Consider the following 23,623-nt stretch of genomic DNA (forward strand, 5'->3'; position numbering starts at 1 on the left):
ATTTGTTTTCGGTACTGCAAAATGATTCTATGTTCCTGGGGACAGGTGACCCTTTCAAGTTCCTTTTTATGTGTGTTTTCTTCCAAAAGCCAGGTGGCTGGGACAGAGGTGAAGTCCCTAACTACTGAATGGGACTTGGGAGGCAGAGGACTTGTCTTTATGCCAAAAACGAGTAAAATCCCGGGTCGCGGTTGATTTCATGCAAATAGGGCCGAAGAGGCCCAGGGCGGACCTAGTATGAGCCCTGGGTGAGCCCAAGTGAGCACCCGGATCTGTGAGCCAGTGTTGCTTCAGCGTCTCGCCGTGTGTGTAAGAGGCTGGTACCCCTCCCTGCCTCTCCTTGTCCCATCAGCAATACCTTTCACCTCCGTGTCTGCGTAACTATATCAGTAGAAAGCGACGCTTCTCACATTGGCTCTCGGACCCCAAAGGGAGGCTGGCAGTGGCTTGGCAGGTGGGCACTAAGCCGGGAGATGGGTGGGGGAACGGGGCGGAGGCAGCGTCGAGTGGCGTTCGGGGTAGCCAATGGTAGTTCGGGGCAGGGGTGGCAGGGGCGGAGGCGCCGAGGCCGAGCAGCCAATGGGGGGCGAGCAACTACTGGAACGACCTGGTGACGTGAGGAGCGTTCCATTCGGCCAGCGGTGGGCGGTTGCCACAGCTGGTTTAGGGCCCCGACCATTGGGGCCCCTTGTCAGGAGGAGGCAGCCTCCGGGCTGGGGAGGAGAAGTCGCTGCCACCTCTGGCGGCTGACGCGGTCCCCTGGGACAGTCCACTTCCTGCCCTCAGTTCCCCGCCGAGTTCGGTCTCCAGGGTTCAGGTAACGAGGGGTGGGGGTTGGGGTCTCCTGGGTTCGGCCGCATGGTGGGCTAACAGCCCCTCCGCTGTACCCAGCCGCGCGGACGTTGGCACTGGCCTTCTCGGCTGGGCAGCCGCCGAGCCCCTGACCGCGGCTGACTACACGTGGCGGGGCGTGTGTGAGTGTGTATGAACGTGGGGAGGTGGCGCGCGTCCCAACCTGCCTCGGGCGGTGGTCCGCTGCGTGGCGGAGGCAGGGCTGGCCTCCCGAGGCCGCGCCCGCCGCCCGCCCGGGCCTCGGGCCTCGGGCCCCAGGCTGGTGGGCCGGTCGCTGGCTCTCGACGGATTTTGATCTTTGTTCTCCCAGGCCCGGCTCCCCTTCCTGGTCTCCCTTCTCCCGCTGGGCCGGTTTATCTGGAGGAGATTGTTTTCCAGGTTAGTTTTACACAAAGGAAGTGTTCTCTGCCCTTCTGGTGCTCCCTCCCCTTTGCCAAGGCTTCTTGCTTTCTCATTTCCCTGCTCATCTCCTAGTCTCTATTTGGACCCTTGCCCTCTCCAGCCCGTAATGATTTCGGGTTGGTTGTTTCTCATCAGTCAGGCAGGCTGCAGGTTTCCACCTCATTCTTGCCAGCGTGGGGCATGTGGTGTCAGTAAATAGAGGCCACAGCACCACACCTGAGAAGAGAAGGGTGGCAGTGGCTGAGAAAGCCTGGGCCTGGGGGTTCAGGATGCCAAGTGGTGATGGTACTTATGGAATGTCCCAGAAAGCAAGCACCTTTATGACTTTTCTTAGCTGCTGACATGTCCACCCACCCCCACCCCCAACCATTCCAGAACTCTCCTGCTTAAGTCAGCCTTTCACCTACAGGTCTGTGATGTGGTTTCATTAAGATTCCCACAAATGTTAGGCTAGACTAGCAAGATTGGTTCATTTCCCAGACTCAGGAAGTTACAGAGGGTTTGATTAGGGGAAATCTGTTTTGAGTAAATACAACCTGGATATGTGTACAGAGTGTCCAGAACCTCCTAGCCCTGCCAGAGGGTGACTTGTTCCCTGGTGTGATTCATATTTGAGTGGCTAATTAAAGAAAGAAGGTGAATGGAGGAGGGGAGGGAATGGCTCCTGAAGGAGGGAAACTCTACCATTATTTTGAGTCTTCTTACTGATGATTATAGAACACTGTGGTACAGTGGAAAGTGCCCTGGCCTGAAAGTCAGCAGACGTGTTTTCTTGGCTTAGCTTTGCGGCTGTGTGACCCTGGACAAGTGATTTCCTCTCTTTGGTCTTTACTTGTTTCCAAAACAAAGTAATTGGGGCTATCACCCTAAAAATCCTTTCTAGTTCCAAGGTTCTATGATGATAAAATCATCAGTATTATATTGGAAATATAGGGATTATTAAATCCATAGTAAGAAAACATGGTAACCCCCTTCTTTTTTGAGAACCTTTAGCCTTTTCTCCTTTTAGAGGATACACACAGATTGGAAATAAACTTTTCCCACTTCCCTACCACTACCCCTTTAGGCAGTGCTCATTTTTCCACCTCTGGTAAAGGAGGGTTGAACTGCATTTTCTTGTTCCTGCCTCATATTTTTCTTTTTGTGCTTTCTCTTAGGGCTACAAATTGGACTTTTGATGATGTTTGACCCTGCGGCAGCAATAGCAGGCATCGTGATTTCAAAGCTGGGCTCAGCTTCTGTTTCTTCTCTCTTGTAATCACAAAGCCCGTTGTGGACCAGGAATTCCAATCATGTCTGTGATGGTGGTGAGAAAGAAGGTGACACGGAAATGGGAGAAACTCCCAGGCAGGAACACCTTCTGCTGTGATGGTCGAGTCATGATGGCCCGGCAAAAGGGCATCTTCTATTTGACCCTCTTCCTCATCTTGGGGACATGTACACTCTTCTTCGCCTTCGAGTGAGTTTCTGTTGAGTAGACTTGCCTGATTATAGTCACTTTGAGTCCAGGGGAAGAACCTTCTTTCTGGAGAGTTTGTGGATGGTCCTTGGATACCACTATCCTCTTGAGTAATGTCTATAGATTATGCTAACTGAGTTCATTTCCTTGTGGTTGTAACAGGGTATGTGCTTCATTAAAAACCCAAGACCTTTGATACCAATTTTGTAGCACAGATTTGGGGCTACCCCTGGCACACTTGGGAAATAAAGGCATTTGTCTTTGTTACTCACCTCTCCTTTTCAGTGGTCTCCTTAGGAGTTTAGTGACAGACTCCATCTTCCCCATCCCTCTTGGGCCTAGGGGCAGCCCTCATGGTCATAACTCTGTACCACAAAACTCACCTATTCTGTTATTCTGGGTCACCTCTCCTAGCTATTAAATTGAAAAGCCAACTGAACTGGGAACTTGCAGATTGGTTCCAGCCTCAGCTGCATGTGTGGCACATATGTGCTTTTTAAATGTGAGTTTCACTCTAGATCACTCAGCATAAACAACTCTGTATTCTGTGTGTGTCTGATACCAGCTTTGGAGTTGTTTTTTTCTTTGATATAATAGCTAGTACTAGAGTCACCATTTGAAGCCTGTATAGGTCACTGCTGTAGGGAGGTGACCAGTTGGATTCTAGGGTACTGTGGCTTGACTACTGGGTATGCTGAGAATGCTGTACGCTCTAGGGATGGGAACAATGCTAATTGCTTTGGGATTATTATGAGGAGGGCCTTGAGGAGCCAAGAGGTGTGTGTGTAGACTGTGAGCCAACCCTGATATGAGCCTGCTATAGTTCATGCACTACCATGACCCCGGGAGCTCCCAGGCTGGGGTGTGGCTGTGGCAGGGAGGAGGGGGTCCCCTTGGCTAGCCTTTGTGGGTAATCAAAATGAGCTCTGGGGCGCCTGGATGGCTCAGTCAGCTGAGTGTCTGACTTTAGCTCAGGTCATGATCTCACAGTTCGTGGGTTCAAGCCCCGCGTCAGGCTCTCCGCTGACAGCTCAGAGCCTGGAGCCTGCTTCGGATTCTGTGTCTCCCTCTCTCTCTACCCCTCCCCCACTCATGCTCTGTCTCTAAAAAATGAATAAACCCTAAAAATTTAAAAAAAAAAAAATGAGCTCTGATCTCTTGGAGCTCATTTTTGTCCTTCTATAAGGGCTCCAGGCTTTCCCAGTGCATCAAGAGTGATTTTTCAGGCTGTTTTGCCAGACTTTTTGATGGTTGCAGCTGGCTTGAGCAACAGTGGCAGGGGTGGGGGGAAGTTTATAACAGGGCTAGAAAAGGAAGGTCAGAGAAGCTCTTTCTCAAAGGCTCTTTTGCTTCTGACTTTGTGAAGTATTTGGCGAAGTCAGGTTGGAGATGGCTTCTTAGTTGCTTTCCCAGTCTTAGGTTTACGGTGGCGTGTGTGTATGTGTGTACTTGTGTGTGGTACAAGTGAGCATGTGCAATCAGGCAGGCATACGTGTAACACTAATAAAATGCTGTCCCCTCTCAGCCTTCTCTCCAAAAAAAATATTTTTTTGCTTTATTCTTTCCTTGCTTCTTTTTGGAAGTGCAGAGCTGAACTCTGCTTTCTATCATTCTCCCTGTCTTTCAGTCCTTACCCTGCTGAATCACTAGCTCTTTTTGCCGCCACTCCCCTCCATCTTAGAGTTAAATTTGTGAGGTTGGAACTATTTAAAATAGAGATGAGATTTGTTTCTATGGTGTGAGTGAGCTGGTAATTCTGGGTCCAGAAAACCTCTGGTTTGACTGTCCAGGGGAATTGGGAATTTGGAGCTATTGGCGTTTGGCCTTTTTTGTATCTGGGAGCCAGACAGAATCTGATTTGGATCTGTCCCACTTAGGCCCCAAAGGCCTTTGAACAAAACCGCCTGTGGGATGAAGCTTATAATTAGCTAAGTTACTGTTTGACAGAGGCAGGTTAAGTTTTCTACCAAGATGACTTTTTTCCCCAAGTTATTTCTTGTGCTTTGCCCTCAGATATGAAGGGTGAGGTTGTTTATAAACTGCCTTGAGTTACAGCTGTCTGTGTGATAGAGTAAATATTTTTTAGTGTAAGGCTGGGGGAGGGAGAAGTGGGGGAAGGGAGAAGGAAGTAAACGTGTTAGCTAAGGAGTGGAATGGGGAAGCATAAGTCTGACCGAAGGGGAGAGGACCCTGGCAATGAATCATTTTTACTGAGAGTGGTTGAATCTGTTTGCGTGCATATGTGTGTGTGTGTCTGTCCATGTGTGTCTGTCACATATAGACATACGCACTCTAGGTGGTGGTTGCTTTATGCCTAGCTGTTGACAGGCTGTACAAAGGACACCAGCATGCCTCTGAAGAATGAAATCTTTTTCTGGTTGACTGTTTCCTTTGGAGTATATAATTCACTACTAACCACACAGTGGGGGTTGGGATTTGGGGGACAGGATACGGGCCCCTTAGTTAGTATTAGAACATAGGGAGACCTCAGGAAATCAGCTGATCCAGTCCCCTGCCTTCAGGCTGGTGAGGGTGTCTGAACCACCAGTGAAGAGGGCTGTCTATTTTCGTCCCTAAATTGTCTAGGAACATAGATTCCACATCCTCTTACTGTTGCATTTTTGCCTTGGGGAAGTCTAGATCTTGCCGCACATCTGGACCTGCATTTTAGTAGTGGGGTCTCGCTTGCAGCAGGTGCTTAGGAACAAGTGCAAGTTGATTTATAGCTGCCCATGGCACAGCCCTGGGTCGGCCAGATGGCTTGAGAAATCTGGTCAGGCATGTGGGCACCCCTTGATGAAAAACATGCAGCATTAGTGGTGCCAGTGGATATCTTTTTATTTTTGGATTTTGCCTTTATATGTTTAGACTTCTCAAAGGAGGGGCCTGTAATTTTCATTGGACAGACAGTAGGCTGAATACATAAAATGAATAAAGGTTGTCCATCTAGGAGCTAGTTAGCTCTGTGTTGTTATAAGTGTTTCCAAAGATACTGGGTGGCCACCTCTAAGGGCTGCTGTCACAAAGTGGATTCCTGCCTGGAATGGGAAATTGGACTACATTATCACTGAGCCTCTTGCAACTCTGAGAGTCTGAAATTCTGCGTAACTGTTGTGTTTGTCTGGAAGATTCAAATACACACAAAAAGGAAAGGATAGATTACCAGTAGGTAGCTGTATTTAAATACATTTACATATTTAAATGTAATTGTATCTATGGTAAAAGTATTGACTTTAAAAGCAGAGTGAAAATTGTGCAGTGCTTAAGAAAAGGATTTCTTAATTTATCTTTAGGGGGAGGCATTTAGGAAATGTGCGTGTATATGCCAGTTTCAGCTTTGACCACATGAGCCATTCTCAGTCTTTTCTGGCCAAACCCTGTCCAGCTTGTGTAAACATGTAGCCACCAGCTTGGCTGGTAATGTCAGGACATTATAGCAGAATGACGCTGACAACTGTGAGGTGTCTAGCCACTCAAAGACTATTGTAGTAGGTAGTCAAATTCAACTTCCTGATAAAGCTAGGGGGAAGGACCAAGTGCACTGTTTTCTGGAATTGGCTTTCTCGCTATCTCTTTTAACTTTGTGACCAGATCACTGGTGGGGTCAATGTACCCAGACTTCTCTTGTGGCAAGAATGACTATGTGACTTTTGACACCTGAAGTAGAAGCAGTTTGCTGCTATGATCAGTGCTTATGCCTCATTGTGCTGTATGTAGAGGAAATTGTATCAAGGCACTATCAAACCCTGTTGGACTGACACACATAGTTGCTTCTGACGTACAGAGGAGTCATTGAATTGGATGAACTGAAAAAAGCTTTGTAACGCTGCTCAGTAATTGACCCACTTCTAGCCTATCCAAATTCTACCGCTTCTTTCAAGTCCCTTCTTGAGCCTTCCTTCATGAAACCTTTCTAATAATTCCTGCATTTGTAGGACTAATCATACATACTGCTCATTTAACACATAATCTTATGACATTTCTTAGATTTCTAAATTCTATGATTATTGCACTTTGAGCTCTTTCAATGTCAGGGACTATCTCCTATGTCTATGTAGCCCCCACAGTGCCCTCTGCCAGGCCTTACATAGCATAGATGGTCAGTAAATGTTACTGAATTAATAACACATTCTGGATACACTTTAAATGTCTTGACTCACATAATCATAGAATGGTAGAACTGGAAGGGGCCTTGGAGACTATCTCCATCCTTTTGCAGGTGAGGAAACCAGGTCCACAGAAGAGGTTACTTTACCAAGATCAGCTGGACAACCAATACCTCTGTATGACACACTACTTTTCATCTCATTGTAACCTTTTGAATATGGAATCCAGAAGACATTCAGGTTTACTAAAGTGTGCATATTGCCAAGTGCTAGACCAGCATATTCTGGGTTCTTGCTAGCTAGTGATTATGTTACCTAGTGGCATCTAGGTTATTTGGGCCTCCCCAGCTATGCTCCTAGGAAATGAAGGTATCTTTGTAGAAAACTGGTAGCATCCTGGCATGGCATTCTGGTAGCCTTGCAGGAACAGGGAAACCCATCTCTAAGTGTGAACCTAGAAAGTAAGCTTTGTGAGTTATGAGGGGTCATCACCTCAGTGACCACTCAGAGTCCTTGCTGCCTGAATGAGGGTGGCTTGGAGAAAAATTAAGCAATATGTGCTCCCTACCTCATTACCATGTGGGTGATCCTGATGAAAGGGGCATCATGTCCCTGCAGACAGAGGAAAGAGAAATGGTCATCTGACAACACAAAGTTGCCAGGTTTGAGGAGACACAGAGCTATGTAGACAAAAGCCAAACTGACCTGGCAGAATATTTGTGCCTATAGTGACAAGATCCAGGTTCCTGAAGTTACTTAGATGAGATTGGAAAGGGGGAAAAGTGACTTTATCATGATCTCTAACCAAGAGAACATTCTCCAGAAAATTTTTCTTTGCAGGTTCTATCTTGTGCTTTACCTAGCCCAAGATTATGTCTATGATTTGGCCAACCAAATGATAGTTTTAGAACATCATAGTTGTCTCTCTGATACCAATCTGTTATAGTACTTGGCTAAGTTCAACTTCCTGATAAAGCATGCTCCCTGCAGAAGGGTTGAGTTATGTCTTCTGAACAGTATGCTTTCCTTTCTTTGCAGTTCCATCATTCAGAATTTATCTGTGTATATTCAGTCTCTACTACTTTTTGTGATAATGAGTTTCACACTGTCAGTCTCTATCGAATGCATCTCCCATATTTTGAGAATGAGTTTTAACTGAGTATAGTGATTTTATATTTTGGGAAAAGCAAGCACAAAGAACAGGGATGTCCCCCAGCATGCCGACATCAGTTGAGATGTTTATTGAAGGAGAGAAGAGACCTTCTAAATGTTCCTCAGAGATGCCTGCTAGTATTGTGTTTAAGAACAAAGGAAGCACCTTATTCATTTTACAATAGCAAGAAGCTAGTGAATTCAGTGTAATTAGGGGTATGTTTCTGGGATGGAGCAATGAGAAGACAAGAATCTTATGATGATGATTAGGTAAGGCCAGTTTAACTAATGGAGGGCCTTGGAATACTGGCCTGTGGGGTTTGGGGATTAATAAGCAGTGGGGAATTGTTCTAAATTTTTAGGCAGGAGTATATTATAATTGAAATATTTTATTTGTTATATTTGAAATTTGTTACTTTTGGTATAACTGAAATGTGAAATTTGCTATTATAACAGATTTAGCAACTACTTAGCGGGCTTGCCTGGCTACAGATTTTGGCCCTCTTCAGTGAGAGGATGGTTTATTGCCTCAAAATTGAAAATGTCCCTGTTTGGTTAATTTTCCCCATTGCTACTGGAACAAGACAGGGTTATACATCTTCCCTTGACCTTTACATAGCAGTCAGGGGCTGACTTTCAATTATGTTTTTAGTGTCTAAGGAAACTTTTTCCCTATCAGCAGACTCTGAAGTGTCATCAGAAGACCCTTGAGTCAGTCTTATAGGTGGTTCTATATGTTTACTATGCTTTAGAGGTAAGTAGTATGTAAAAGGACAGACAACGATCCATATCAGTGAGAACTTATAGCAAAGGCTTATTGCCATTATGTGGGGCTAAGGGCCATCATGGGGCTCTAATCCTTGGGCCCTTTCTGCTGTTCCAAGCTGTGCTTAAATCCACCCTTAATGGCTGCTATGGGAGCAGTTTCAAACAGCCACCAGCTTCCCAAGAGAGCTCTTCTCTGACCACTTATAGTCCTTAGGGTATGAATCACCATCCTAACCCTTAATTACTGGTCTTATCTTATTCTGTAGCTGTTTCATATGTTAGTTATGTTTTCCATAACAATATTAACTCCCATTTTCTCTTGTTCTTCATTTGTTAGGCCCATAAATACTTGTTGGCACTGAGCTTTTGGGGAGACTTAGAGGTAGAGTATTGTATAGAACACCAATCCACACTCCCAGTCTATGAGGCAGAGCCCTGCTATGGAATCTGTCTGGTTTCTTACAGGTTCCACTTATGAATCTCTTTTGAGTTTTTTCACATCAGTTGAAGTCTGTGTCATTATCATTGTCCCTCCAATGAACTACCGTGCTAGGGATGGGGGATGGGACATGACACACCAGCCCAGCCTGGCACTGCCTGGTTACTGCTAGACAGTACCACCATGTGGCCCATGGGACATGTGGAAGTCCAGTCATTTAGCCTAGCTATGGAAGCCTGAGGCCAATCAAGAAGTTGGTAGAAGATGGCTTAAAATAATGATATCTCTTCAGGTCGAATAAATGAAGACTTAGTGGGGACATGGTAGCATTTATAAAATTTACAAGGGAGAAAAGCAACCACTAAACCCTCTAGAAGGGGGAAAGTCTCTTGGCACTTTGAAGACAAAAGAGAGTTCTGTTTCAAGAAGTGTATGGATATTAGTATTCCAAGAAGTGATATGAATGGAAGGTACTAGGGGGTTTCAAAAACAGCCTATATTTGTGGATGACAGATCCCATCTTTCACTAAGACAAATTACTGATTTAGGATACTCCTGACTTTTCAGATCAATATTGGGAATTACCACCAAATCTTCACATACCCTATTCCTGTCAGAGACAGACCCCTAGCTTACTGCAATTATGGTATTAACCTATGTGGATATTTTTGATCATAACTGCTAAAGACAGACATGACATGTTATAGTTTACAGTAGTCTTAGCCACTGGCTCTCTTAGTTTCCTCTTACTTGGAGTGGAAAGGCCTGTTGGTTCCACATCTGCCTTCTCAGCCACACCCACTCACTAGTGACAACTGGCTGCCAGTAGCCTCATCTCTGGAGAACAATACAATGGGCCTATTGTGTACTTGTTGACACACAGAGTGGATTGTTTTAGCAGGTGCAGAAGATAGTCCATGTGGAGATTACAGAGACCTTTATCCTTGATGGCGTAGCATAATTCAAATCTAAGTTGTTCTTTGTCTGGTTGACAAGCAGGTGTTGGAATGGGACTTAGTTAATCTCAGGTCCTTTGTGCATGGGGTTAACATTGTGTGTGTGTGTGTGTGAGAGAGAGAGAGAGAGAGAGAGAGAGAGATGTATATATATTTTCTATCTTTTTTTATTTGGTATTCTTTTTTTTTATTTGAGAGGAGAGACAGAAAGAGAAAGGGAGAGTGTGGTGGAGAGGTGCAGACAGAGAGAGAGGATCTCAAGCAGACTTCACACTCAGTGCAGAGCCCAACACAGGGCTCGGTCCCATGACCCTGGGATCATGACCTGAATCAAAATCAAGAGTTAGACACTCAACCAACTGAGCTACCCAGGCGCCCCTTTTTCCTCTCTATTTTTTTTTTTCCTGTAATAAGACAATTTAAAAGCCCTTTGGTGGCTGATTGGTTGGCTCTGATTTTTCTAAGTCTATTTATTGGATGCTGTACACCCAGAGCAGTTTGAGTTCTAGAGACATTACTTGTTTTCAAGAGTGATCTTAGAAATGGGCAGTGATTAGAAAGATGGCTGTTTTCTGTTAGTGTGGTAATTTTACTTGGCTTGCTTGTGAAACAGTCTTGTATTTCTCTTGTGTCCTTTGGGTCCCTGGTAGGTGGAGGTGACTTTTGTTTCTGAATTCACTTCTTGATTATCTGTATACTGAAGGTGGAACAATGGAAAAGAGGGTAATCCACAAGGTAGTGATATGCAGGGGCTTTAATTACTCTGTACTAAGTCAGATCCTTCAGTTCTTCAAATTTTGTCCCCTACCCTTAGCTTTTAGAAAGAAATAAGTCATACAAAAGCAGACTAAGACCAAGGAGGCAATAAGCAGGCAAACAAAAAGCCACAAACATCATTTTGCAAGTTTGCTACATATGTTCACCTTTATGACAAACCGCTCAGCCTAATATTATAGTTGACTTGCACCCTTCATGCAGTTGTGTGTGTGGCGGGGAGGCAAGGGGAGGATCTCATGGGGACTGTTCCAAAACTACAGCGAATGTATAACCCCGGGGTTAAATGTTTGCTCTGAATGGACAGCAGCTTGCTTAATCCCCATGCCGATGAGGTAAGCCTTTTTCCTTAGCGTACTTTTTCTGCTCTCCCTCTGGTCCTTGCTCATCCACTTATAGTCTGCCTCTAAGAGAAGATCTCTGTGTTGAATGAAAAAATGTCTCCCAGGAGGAAGAGAATAAAAATAGGTCAGTGATAACTCTCATCGCATATTCCTATTTATTTGGTTTGAAATTCAGTTGAATGTGACAAGTATTTGTTGGTAGCTTCTTTGTTCCCGTACTTGCATTAAGCTCTGGGACATAAAGAAGCATGATGGTAATTGTTAACAGCTGGCATTTACTTAAAGTTTACTATGTGTCAGGTACAGTTCTAAGTACTTTATTTATATTCATGCATTTGATCCACAAAATGACCCTATGTAGTGCTATTATTATCCTCATTTCACAGATAAGGAGACTGAAGTTAATTAAGTCACCCAGCTAGGAGCTGGTAGAACCACAATTCAACCCCAAATGTTCCCACTCCAAAAAAGACAAGGTTCTTGCTCTTATGAAGTCCAGCTGGGGGAGATGAGGTCAACATAGTGAAAAACAGCTAGGAAACAATACAAGGCTCTGGCAATGAGGATGACAGCGGTAGAGAAGGGAGAGATTAGTGCAGCTTAGGATAGGCCTTTCAGAGGAGGCAAGACCTCTCTAAGACCTCTCTCTATCAAACCTACCTTGTGGATTTAGTGTGAGAATTGAATGAGATGGTGCATATAAAGGGCTTAGTGCAATGCCTGGCATATGGTGAATGCTCAGTAAATTGTGATGATGACAATGATGGCATTGATGTCTCTGGGACCTGAAAGATGAGTAGAGCTGGGATATCCAGAGAGGAAGAGGGGTAGTCTTCCAGATGAATTATGAGGAAAGGGGGAGGAAACATTATGTTGAGAAGGGGTGCTAGGAGATTTTCCTTGCCTAACGTCAGTAGGCACCTACTAGCAGAGCTCATTGAGGAGAGAAAAGAATGGATGTTTCAAAGTCAGTCAGCAGCCCAGAAACTTTTCATTGGCTTTGAAGCATGCCAGACCTACCCTCTGTCTGACACTGGGACCCTGCTTCATAAATGGTCCTCATCTTTTCTTCCTCCTCCTTGAGCTCAGGCCTAATGCTAGATGAGTGTTTTTGAAAAGCTCTACATATTCCCAGAGTAAGAGCAACCTATGGTAATTACAAGTCCAGGCTCAGTTGCTTCCCTGACCTTAATAGGTGTGAGCCTTTCATGAGGCACAGAGGAAATGGGGTTTTCAGCAGGCCAAAAGGAGGGACTGGACTTGGTGATAGAAGTCCCTTGAGACTGTCTTCTCTAGGTTATAGGTCCACCAATCAAATAATTGTTGATTTCCTATTATGTGCAGAACCATATATAAGGAGTTATGGGTAATTCAAGAGAAGAAAAAACATGGTCCCTTCCCTCAAGGTACTGCCGATTTTCTTGTGGAGACCCGATCGACATGCTGGTAACAATTTGAGGTCAATACAGGGTAGGTATAACTAAATGTTCAATTGGCTGCTTTCTTCAGATGCCGCTATCTGGCTGTCCAGCTGTCTCCTGCCATCCCTGTGTTTGCTGCCATGCTCTTCCTTTTCTCCATGGCTACACTGTTGAGGACCAGCTTCAGTGACCCTGGAGTGATCCCGCGGGCCCTACCAGATGAAGCAGCTTTCATAGAAATGGAGATAGGTGAGTTTTCTAACCAGCTGGCAAGATGCTGTGCAGTGGGTGACTTTAATCACTAAGGGAATAGAATCATGTAGTTGCAGATTAAGAATCATTTCTAGCCTTTTCCCTGTAAGAAACTGAATCTGAGATCATGACCACCCTATGAATTTGGTAAGGCAGGTTTAGCAAGATTTGAAAGCCATATGCTTCATACTTTCTTGTGTTGGGTTGCATTTCAGTAGGGGTTTGTTACCAAGGTCCTGCTGCACTGTTCCCAAGAGGATGGCCTTTTTTACTTTTGAAGGGTCATCAACGCATTCGATTTTTTTGATGAAAGCTATAAGCCTTCTTTTCATAAAAAATATTCTTATATGTTTACATATACATATAATTGTGGCTGTAATTTCAGGGACTTGTGGATCTTTTGAAGCACATTCATGGGCCCCACCAAGAATTCCTGATTTAAGGGAATACACAAGATGAGAGGAGACAGCCATGGTGCCAAGAACCATTGAGAATTCTAGGAAGGTAAAGGAAGGAAATGGAAGCAGTTATAGGCTGATTACAGTGTAGTTTTCAGGTCTCTTTGGGACAGAGATAAAGTGATACAACAGCCACGGGCCAGGGTGACTCCACAAATTAAAGCTGAAGATCCCAGGGCTAGAGGGAATATCCTAGGAGCTCATACTGGGAAAGAAGGCTGTGATACCAGTACTAGCAGGGACTGGGAACCCAGCAGACCCAACATCAGTGCCTCCCTAAATTGTTTGCAAGTCCAGTACCCAAGTAGCTTGAGTCAGCATCCAAGCCAGACAGAGTAGAAGAAAGGGACCCGGAAGTTGTAAGACTAAAAGCTATGCCCATGGAGCACCAATATGCTTCTAGATTTTTAGACTGTTTGTTTTTTTATTTTAATATTATTTTATTTAATTAAAAACACACAAATCTATCAGGGTTATAATAGGTATTACATTACATTTATATTTTTTGAGAGAATCTACATTTATATAATATTATCTGCCTATCTAAGAAAATGTTGTGTTTTTATTTTCAGATTGAGTTTTATGCCCTTGGATAAAATGTTTATAGTTTTAAAGCCTAGTTTCTGTATTTCTCATATTGAGTTTATTCCTGATGTTTATATGCATGCTATTATTAACAAAATATTTTCTCCCATTTCCATTTGATGTTTTTTCTTCCAGTTTTATTGAGATATAATTGACACAACATTGTGCAAGCTTAAGGTGTAAAGTATGATGGTTTGATACTCTTAGAGTGGTTTGAAAGCTTTTGTATTTCTTTTGTTTATTTTAGCTGCATTTACCTCTGGCTTCTTGCTGAATTTCTTTTTTTTTAAATTTTTTTAATGTTTATTTATTTTTGAGAGCACGCAAGAGAGACAGAGCATGAGCAGGGGAGAGGCAGAGAGACAGGGAGACACATGTCTGAAGCAGGCTCCAGGCTCTGACTGTCAGCACAGGGTCTGATGTGGGGCTTGAACTCACAGACTGTGAGATCATGACCTGAGCCGAAGCCCGGTGCTTAACTGACTGAGCCACCTAGGCGCCCCTGAATTTCTTTTTTAAAAATTCCATCCTGTTTTAGTTGAGCCAAGGGGACATAGGCTTGTGCACGTCTGAACTACTTAGGGATGGGGAGAGGGTGGGTATGGTGGGGAGAAAGAAGAGGCCAGGTGTGTTGGTGCAGCCGGAGTTCAGGGGAGACCTGGTAAAGCTGGGGTAGTTAGGAGGAAGATAGGAGGGAGAGTTGTGTGTGCCATTTTTTCTCCATCTGGATTATTCTTTTATCATCCCATTTCCATTCACATATGGAGAAACTGAAGGTCAAGGCAGTGCCTTGACTTGTCTTTTGCATCTCACAGCAGGTATTAGCAAGGTTAGTTCTGTTTTGCCAGATCACTGGGCCTAGAGCCCAGGTTTGAGCTGTCACATTCTGACCTCCCCTTTTAGCATGTTCTCTGTGTAGAAGATTGCATTCTTGAGTTCATACATATGTTTATGTTAGCAAGTTTTGGTCAACACTACATTCAGCCCTATGCTGGGTATGCTGTGCATGAGGGCTGGGGGATGGGCAGCAGGCAACACTGTGATTTCCTTGTATCATAGTGCCTCATGGGGAGGACAAACCATGAACTGTATCTCACAGGTGCCCTCATGTAAAGCACATGCAAAGGAATATTAAGGTGGCATGCTGGTACTTTTATCATTCTCTAATGAATAGCTATCATCCTTTTAAGACTTGTGACACACTGTTATTGTTTGATTTCACAGCATCTACCCCACTCTTCAAAAAAAGGAAAAAAATTCCATATGGTAGATATTTTTAAAATCAAAGTGAATTGAAAAATTATTCTGTTTTTAGAATTATCCTGCACATCTAGGGGGCAACAAGACAGGCATTCTCATACACTACAGATGGATGGGCATGCAAATTGATACAATCTGCCTGGGAAGCATTTTGGCAATAAGCAGTATGGGTTTTAAGGGTTCATACCCTTTGACTCGGTAATTCCACTTCGCTTAGAGTTTAGCTAAAGGAAATAATCAGAGAGTTATACAAATTACTACAGAAGGATTTTTAGCTCAGCATTTTTTCCTTTGTCCTTTTCTTTTTTAAAAATTTATTTTCAGAGAAAAAGAGAGCGAGAGAGCATACATGCAGAGAAGGGGCGGGGGGGGGGGGGGAAGAGAAATCCTAAGCAGGTTCTGCGCTGTCAGCACAGTCAGACATGGGGCTCAATCTTACAACTATGAGACCATGACCTGAGCTGAAATTTTAAGCCCAAACTTTTTTTCTTTTTAATATGGGCCTAGTTATTTTAATGCCAGCAACTTCATATTTACTACTCAGATTTCAACATGCTTTTCTTTTTTATCTTTCTGTTTTAGAAATTAATTTTAACACACGTATATATTCTTGGGGAAGGGAGGTGGGAACTGGGATTGGAGTGGTGATCAAAGAGGATTTAAGCTTTATCTGTGATATTTTAGGTTTTTGCATGCAACATCACTTAAATAGTAAAAACTCAGAGGCCACTTAAATGTGCCACTATATGGAATGGTCAAATAAATTACAGGATGTGCATATGATGGAATATTATTATATTGCCAATATTCATCTTTTTGGAAGAGAATTTAACAACCATGGAAAAACATTCACCATATAATGTTAAGTGAAAAATATAGGGTACAAAATCATATCTATATCTCAAATTTTTAAAAATCATGAATGTTTATTTATCTGTTAAGGAAATGTACCAAAATGCATGGGTATCCTTGAGTTGAGAGACTGTCAGTGATTTTTATTTTTTCTTAAATGTATTTTCTGTTTTTTCCAAGCTTTTTACAATAAGCACACATTACTCTTATTTTTAAAAGGTTTTTCTGATTCTAAGTATTACCACTCTCTTTTCATGCATATATTTTATTTTTGCAAGATAATATATTTTTATGCATGTTGCTTTTTAGCTTACATTTTCATTTTGCAATACATTGTGAATATTGTCCTGTGTCTTCATTCACTTGTCTACATCATTTTAGATGGTTGCATAATGTTCCATCCTGTGCATGTATCATAATTTACTTAACCAACCTCCTATTGTGACACTGAGGTTATTTTCACGTTTTCACTATTAAAAGGGACTCTGTGACAAATAATCCTTCCACCAACATCTTTTGTATATCTCTTTGTAATTTTGTTAAGTTCCTAGAAATAGAATTGATGGATCAAAAAATATAGACCTTTAAAGTTTTGGGAGCCACTGCTTTATTGCTTACCAGTAATATATAAAAATACCTTCTCCCCATCCTTGTCAACATTGGGTATTCTTATTCTTTTTAATATTTGTTAATATAGTAGGTAGAAACAGTATCTGTGTTGGTTTTTTTTTATGTCTTTGATTGTTAGTGAATTTGGGTATTTTCATTATATGTATATATTAATGTTTATTATTATATATAATATATAATATATATTATATATAATATATATGGAATATATAATATATATTATATATAATATATATGGAATATATAATATATATATTATATATAATATATATGGAATATATAATATATATTATATATTATATATATGGAATATATAATATATATATTATATATAATATATATGGAATATATAATATATATTATATATAATATATATGGAATATATAATATATATATATTATATATAATATATATGGATGTTTATTTTTGAGACCGAGAGAGAGAGCGAGCAGGAGAGGGGCGCTCTGGAGAGAGAACAAGCAGGAGAGAGAGAGGGAGAGGGAGACACAGAATCCAAAGCAGGTCCAGGCTCTGAACTGTCAGCACAGAGCCTGACGTGGGGCTTGAACTCATGAACCATGAGATCAAGACCTGAGCCGAAGTCAGATACTTAACCAACTGAGCCACCCAGGTGCCCCTCATTTCATATATTTTTTAGCCATTTCTATTTCTTTTATGAATGCTTTTCTTTGTAATCTGCAAAAAACAAAACAAAACAAAACTTGAAGAAACCCTTTTTCACATGTGCACAAAAGAATTGCATGGCATTCAGTGGAATATGGGGGGACACTGTGATGTTGAAAGTGTCCTCTGGAATGCTAGTCTGTAGAAAACAGTGGGCCCTAGGGCACTATTGAGTACTCCCATTGCTTTTCGAGAAGTGGTGGGACTTTTGGACTCAAATAATGGCTAGCTAGCAGTGATAGTAACTGTCTTTACTGATCTCCAGAGGCTACCAATGGTGCAGTGCCCCAGGGCCAGCGACCACCTCCTCGTATCAAGAATTTTCAGATAAACAACCAGATTGTGAAGCTGAAATACTGTTATACGTGCAAGATCTTCCGGCCACCCCGGGCCTCCCATTGCAGCATCTGTGACAACTGTGTGGGTGAGTAAAACCAAAGGGGCTTTGTCTGGGGAAAAGGCTGAGTTGGAGAGGGTCAGGGTTATTTTTCTAGGGAAAAATCAATAGGGGTGGGAAGACAGATTTACATAGGAAATAAGCTAGATTTAGTTAGGAAACTTTAGATAGGAAGCAAGCTTCTGAACAAGTGAAAAAGCAACTGTACTTGTGTAGATCAAATCTTATTTTAAATATCCTCTGGTCTAAAATTTACTAAAAAAAACCTTTTTGGTAAATGGGGAAGTAAACTTTACCTGTTTTTAAGATCTGCATTTTTCTTGACTGGATTTGTTTCAAGTGGAACCCATCTTATGTAGGGGGAAGAAAACCCTAGTCCACTGGAGGGCAACTTCGGGGAAAGAAGGGATATATAAGTACTGTTCCCAAGAAGAAGAAAGTTGCTAAGATTTATTGAGATACTACTATATAGGAGGCACTGTGCTAAGCGCTTTCCCTTTCTCTCATTTAAGACTTGTAAAACCCCATGAGGTATTATCCCCTTTTCACAGATGAGGAAATAGGTGAAGCACCTTTGTGCAGGTTCGTGTAATTAATGTAAGATGAAACTGGAACAGGTCTGATCCTAAAACTCATTTTAACTTTCTCTGCTAATGCTGCAAGGGTGGCAGGTGTGCATAATACATGGGTCTGTGCTTCTATCTGCATATATGTGGCTTAGTTGTAAGCATTGCCTCACGTGTGCTGTACCCTGAGAAAGATCAGAAACAGGCAGTAAACATATCCATCAATAGACATATATGTGCAACTCTTTATATATATATATGTATGTATATATATATATATACATACATATATATATACATATATATATACATACTTCTTATATGTATACTTCATATATATATATATATATATATATATATATATATATATATGTAATAAGCGTACTTCTAGCATTCTTTATATATGCCATGGAACATGCCTGACTGAGTACATTGCTTTCTTCTTATTAGCCAATTCTTTAGGCATAGGTTGGGAAGAATATATCTTACTTTATATGGTAAAAATCTGTGTGTAGATAGGATTTTTATAAATTAAAACTCATTTTAAATTAGCCAGGAAACTTGATATTTCAAGAAGGTCAGATGTGAGGGTTTTGATAAATAATTCCCTCTCCTTATTAATATTCTTAAATATAAAGAACTCATACAAATTGCTTTAAAAAAAAGAAGCAGTAACATTCCAGTAGAAATATGGACAGTTTATGAAACAGGAAATGCAATTAACTAGTTAACAAGAAAAAAATTCATCCATACTAAAAATCAAAAAAATAAAAATTAAAACGATCTTTTAAAATCTAGAATATTAGCAAGGAAAACCTGATAATGCTTAGTCCTACCCTGGTAAGAGTGTAAATTGGAACAAAGTTTTTGGAAGACAACCTAGTGAGATTCTTAAAAGCCTTATTAAAACATGTATACCCTTTGATGCTAGTGATTCCTTTTCTAGAGACCTGTCCTAAGAAAATAATCAGGGATGTGGTAAAAGGTTTAGGTATGGAAATATTTATCTCAGGATTATTATAGTGATTAAAAATTCAATAAATGTAATTGTCCACCAGTAGATAAGCAGTCAAATAAATTGTGGGACATTTATGCAATAGACTTATGGAAAAAGCTCATATCAGAAAGCTAAATGAAATAAAAAAAGAAATAAGCGACATTTATAGTATGATCTCAGTTGCACATTTGAAAAAATATAAGTATATGTAAAGATATATGCAAGGAAATACACCAGAATGCTTAGGCTTATAGTTTATTATCTATAGGTTGTGGAATTTTGAGTGATGCTGTTTTCCTTCATTTTCTTTTTTATTTTTTTCAAGTTTTCTATGATGAGAGTATATTAATTATATTATCAGAAAAAGTATAATTTAAAATGTAGTGAAAATAAATCTGTATAAATCTACAGTTTCCAATATTTTTATGGCAAGTTTGCTTAAAGTGAGGCTATATCTGTAATTCTTGATTCAGGTATTACCCTAACCACTTGGGTGTGTCTTCTCTACATCTTCTTTTTCTCTTCTGAAAAGATACATTGTAGCCCTTTAGTCAGGAGATGTACCATTCTTACTACTTGTGTGTGTCTTCTCTACATCTTTTTCTTTTCTGAAAAGATATATTGTAGCCCTTTAATCAGGAGGTGTACCATTCTTTTTAATTTTTATTTATTTATTTACTTTTTTTAACATTTATTTATTATTGAGAGACAGAGAGACACAGAGCATGAGCAGGGGAGGGATAGAGAGAGGGGGAGGGGTAGAGAGAGGGAGAGACACAGAATCTGAACTAGGCTACAGGCTCTGAGCTGTTAGCACAGAGCCCGACACGGGGCTCAAACTCATAAACTGTGAGATTATGACCTGAGCCAAAGTCAGTTGCTTAACCAACTGAGCCACCCAGGTGCCCCAGAAGGTGTACCATTCTTGAAGTCTTTATTTTGACCCGTGCATAGCTTATTGCTTTTTAAAAATGATGTATTTTATTCTTTGTGTGTTTTTCATTAAAATAATCCATGTTCATTGTACAAAATATGGGGAGTACAGAAAGTATAAATAAAACTTAATCCCAAATTTACTCTCCATTTTGCTGTATCTCCTTCCAGTACCACTTATTTAGATCTTATACAGATCACACATGATAGAGTTTTTAATCCTGCCTTTGTCACTTAACATTATATCCTGAGTATTTTTCCAGATCTTTAATAAATGTGTTTTGAATATATTATTTTAATGACTGCATAATCCATCATATAGCTACATTCTAGTTTATTTTAAAAATTTTCAATATTCTAGTTTATTTAAGCAGTTTCCTATAATTAAATATTATTTACTATTCCATTTTATTCATTATTATTGCACTGCAATCAAAATGATTAAATTTCAGGATGTGGAGAAATTAGAACCTTCATACAATGCTGGTGGGAATATGAAATGACATAGCCACTGTGAAAAACAGCTTGGCAGTTCCTCAAAAAGTTAAACATAGAATTAAAATTATCATATGACCCAACAATTCCACCCCTTGTGTGTGTGTGTGTGTGTGTGTGTGTGTGTGTGTACATATATATACATACCTAAATTAGCCTGCTCAGGCTACCATAGCAAAATACAACAGACTGGGTAGCTTAAACAACAGAAATTTATTTTTTCACAGGCAGGATTGATTTCTGGTGAGGTCTCTCTGTCTGGCTTGCAGGTGGGCCACCTTCTTGCTGTGTTCATGTGACCTTTTTCTATGTTCATGCACTCCTGGTGTCTCATCTTCTTATAAGGATACCAATCTTACAGGATTAGGGCCCTACGCTTATGACATTTAACCTTAGTTACCTCCTTAGAAGCCGTGTTTCTAAATACAGTCACATTGGGGGTTAGGGCTTCAACATATGAATTTTGGGGAGACACAATTCTGTCCATATCAATACCAAAAAGAGTTGAAAATAGAGACTCAAACATTTTTGTACATCAGTGAGCATGACAGCATTGTTTACAGAAGCCAAAGGTTGGAAACAACCCAAGTGTCCATCAATAGATGAATGGATAAACAAAATGTGGTATATCCATACAATGGAATATTATTCAGCCATAATGAGGAAGGAAGTGCTGATACATACTACAGTGTGGGTGAATCTTGAAAACATGCTAAGTGAAAGAAGCTAGACAGAGAAAGCCAAATATTGTATGATTCCACTAATATGAAATATGTAGAATAGACATAGAGATAGAAAGATTAGAAGTTACCAGGGACTGGGGGAAGGGGAAAACAGAGAATTACTCTTTAATGCGTACAGAGTTTCTTTTTGGGGGTGATGAAAATATTTGGAAATAGGTAGTGGTGATGGTTGCACAACATCGTGAATGTAGTAATTGCCACTAAGTTGTACACTTAGAATGAGTAAATTGGCAAAATGCATGCTTTATATTTTACCACAATAAAAAATACTAGTAAAAAATTGCTAAACTTAAATTTCTGTGCATATCTCTATTTCCTTAAGAGAAATTACTAAAAATGAATTTATTTTGCCAAAGCGGTGTTAGCCTTATTAAGGCTGTTGACACATACTGCCAAATTGCTTTTCAGAAAGTTTCAATTTATACTCCCACAAAGAGTATATTAGTGTCCATTCCATGCTATTCTCACCAGCACTGGATGTTATTTTTATATTCTTATTTCAATAGGCAAAAATTGTCTTATTGTTGTATTAGTATTGCACTGAATCATTAGTGAATCTGAAAACATTTAAATATATGTTTATGTGGTATTTGTTAACTGTTTCTTTTTGCCCTTTGACTATTTTCTTAAAGGAGTATTTGTATTTTGTTATTGATTTGTAAGGACTTCTCATATACTAACGTACAAATTTACATACCTTCCCATTGGTTTTTTTTCCTGTTTAAAGATTCTTTATAGTATTTTTAACATATATAAAATGCATATTAAGGTTTATGGAGTCAAATATATTTTTCTTTATCATCTGTGTTTTCTTCCATTACTTTTATGCTAAAAACGTCCTGCTCTACAGGGGATAAATGTTCATCTATTCTTTATAGTTATTTTATGGTTGTACTCTGTTTTTACATGTAATTCTAATTCATCTGGAATTAATTTTGATTAATTGTATGAGGAGAAAAAAAATCTAACTTTATTTTCCACCAAGTAGCCAATTGTGTCAGTTATTTATAGAATAATACTTCCTTTCACCACTGTTTTTGTAGAACTGCCTTTATTAGACAGTAAATTCTTAAATATTCTAGAGACTTTCTGGGTACTTTCCATTCCATTGAGCTATGCCACATCATTTTAAGTGTTGTAGTTTTATCATTTTTAAATTTTTTTAATGTTTATTTACTTTTGAGAGAGAGAGACAGACGGACAGACAGAAGAATGCGAGCGGGGAGGGACAGAGAGAGAGGGAGACACAGAATTCGAAGCAGGCTCCAAGCTCTGAGCTGTCAGCACATAGACCGACGTGGGGCTTGAACTCATGAGCTGTGAAATCGTGACCTGAGCCAAAGTCGGACGCTTAACTGACTGAGCCACCTAGTTTTATCATTAAAAAAAAAAATAACTAGAGGTTAAGAAAAACCACACTACTCATTTTTTAAAACTTTCCTTGGGTATTTTCACTTACTTATTCTTCCTGAACTTAGTAAGTCCACCAAAGGCTTTTCTTTGGAAAAGCAAAGTCTCTTGTCAACTAGCAGTGAGGCATTGAGGCACTGATCCCTCAGTGCGTTAGTTTCTCCAACTGTAAAATGAGGAAAAGAATATCTTATTTTGCTCAACTTCCAGGGTGATTGTGGGGAGCAAATGAGATGACTATGAAAACATAGTGAAAAAGTGAAAAATAGAAACCAGTGTTTTTTTATAGTTGAAATCAGCAGTGACACTGGGGGTCTCTAAATTAGGTATTATGTAGATGTCGTGTGTGCTTTGTTTGGGCGGCTTTGGCACTGGACTCTCTCTTTCTCCCACAGAGCGCTTCGACCATCACTGCCCCTGGGTGGGGAATTGTGTTGGAAAGAGGAACTACCGCTACTTCTACCTCTTTATCCTGTCTCTCTCCCTCCTCACGATCTATGTCTTCGCCTTCAACATCGTCTATGTGGCTCTCAGTGAGTATGCAAGGCAGTGTGTGTTGTTGGAATAGGGGTGAGGAGTGGGAGAAGACTTAAGGACAGCTGAGGGAAGTTGGGTTTCCTGGTGGGACTTTACTATTGCAAAGGCACCCTAGGACCTGGTAGAAATGAGCACTGCTCTTGAGCGGAGC

At 40.8% G+C, this 23,623-nt stretch overlaps 1 protein-coding gene across 2 annotated transcripts in view; it reads left to right on the forward strand.

The window, feature by feature from the left end:
* The first annotated feature begins 617 nt into the window (after window positions 1-617).
* The window catches only part of ZDHHC9 (zDHHC palmitoyltransferase 9), a 31,988-nt gene continuing 8,982 nt past the window's right edge, over window positions 618-23,623 (forward strand). The window contains exons 1-6 of one of the 2 annotated variants that reach the window (XM_081793367.1): window positions 618-817; window positions 1,163-1,230; window positions 2,412-2,713; window positions 12,762-12,922; window positions 17,660-17,818; window positions 23,331-23,468. In XM_081793367.1, coding sequence (XP_081649493.1) covers window positions 2,547-2,713; window positions 12,762-12,922; window positions 17,660-17,818; window positions 23,331-23,468 — 625 coding nt within the window. In that variant the 5' untranslated portion in view covers window positions 618-817; window positions 1,163-1,230; window positions 2,412-2,546. The remainder of the gene's footprint in view (window positions 818-1,162; window positions 1,231-2,411; window positions 2,714-12,761; window positions 12,923-17,659; window positions 17,819-23,330; window positions 23,469-23,623) is intronic. The other variant, XM_081793368.1, reaches the window with a different exon arrangement.

This window comes from Panthera onca, chromosome X, assembly GCF_046562875.1.
Source record: "Panthera onca isolate mPanOnc1 chromosome X, mPanOnc1 haplotype 2, whole genome shotgun sequence".
Lineage (NCBI taxonomy): Eukaryota > Metazoa > Chordata > Mammalia > Carnivora > Felidae > Panthera > Panthera onca.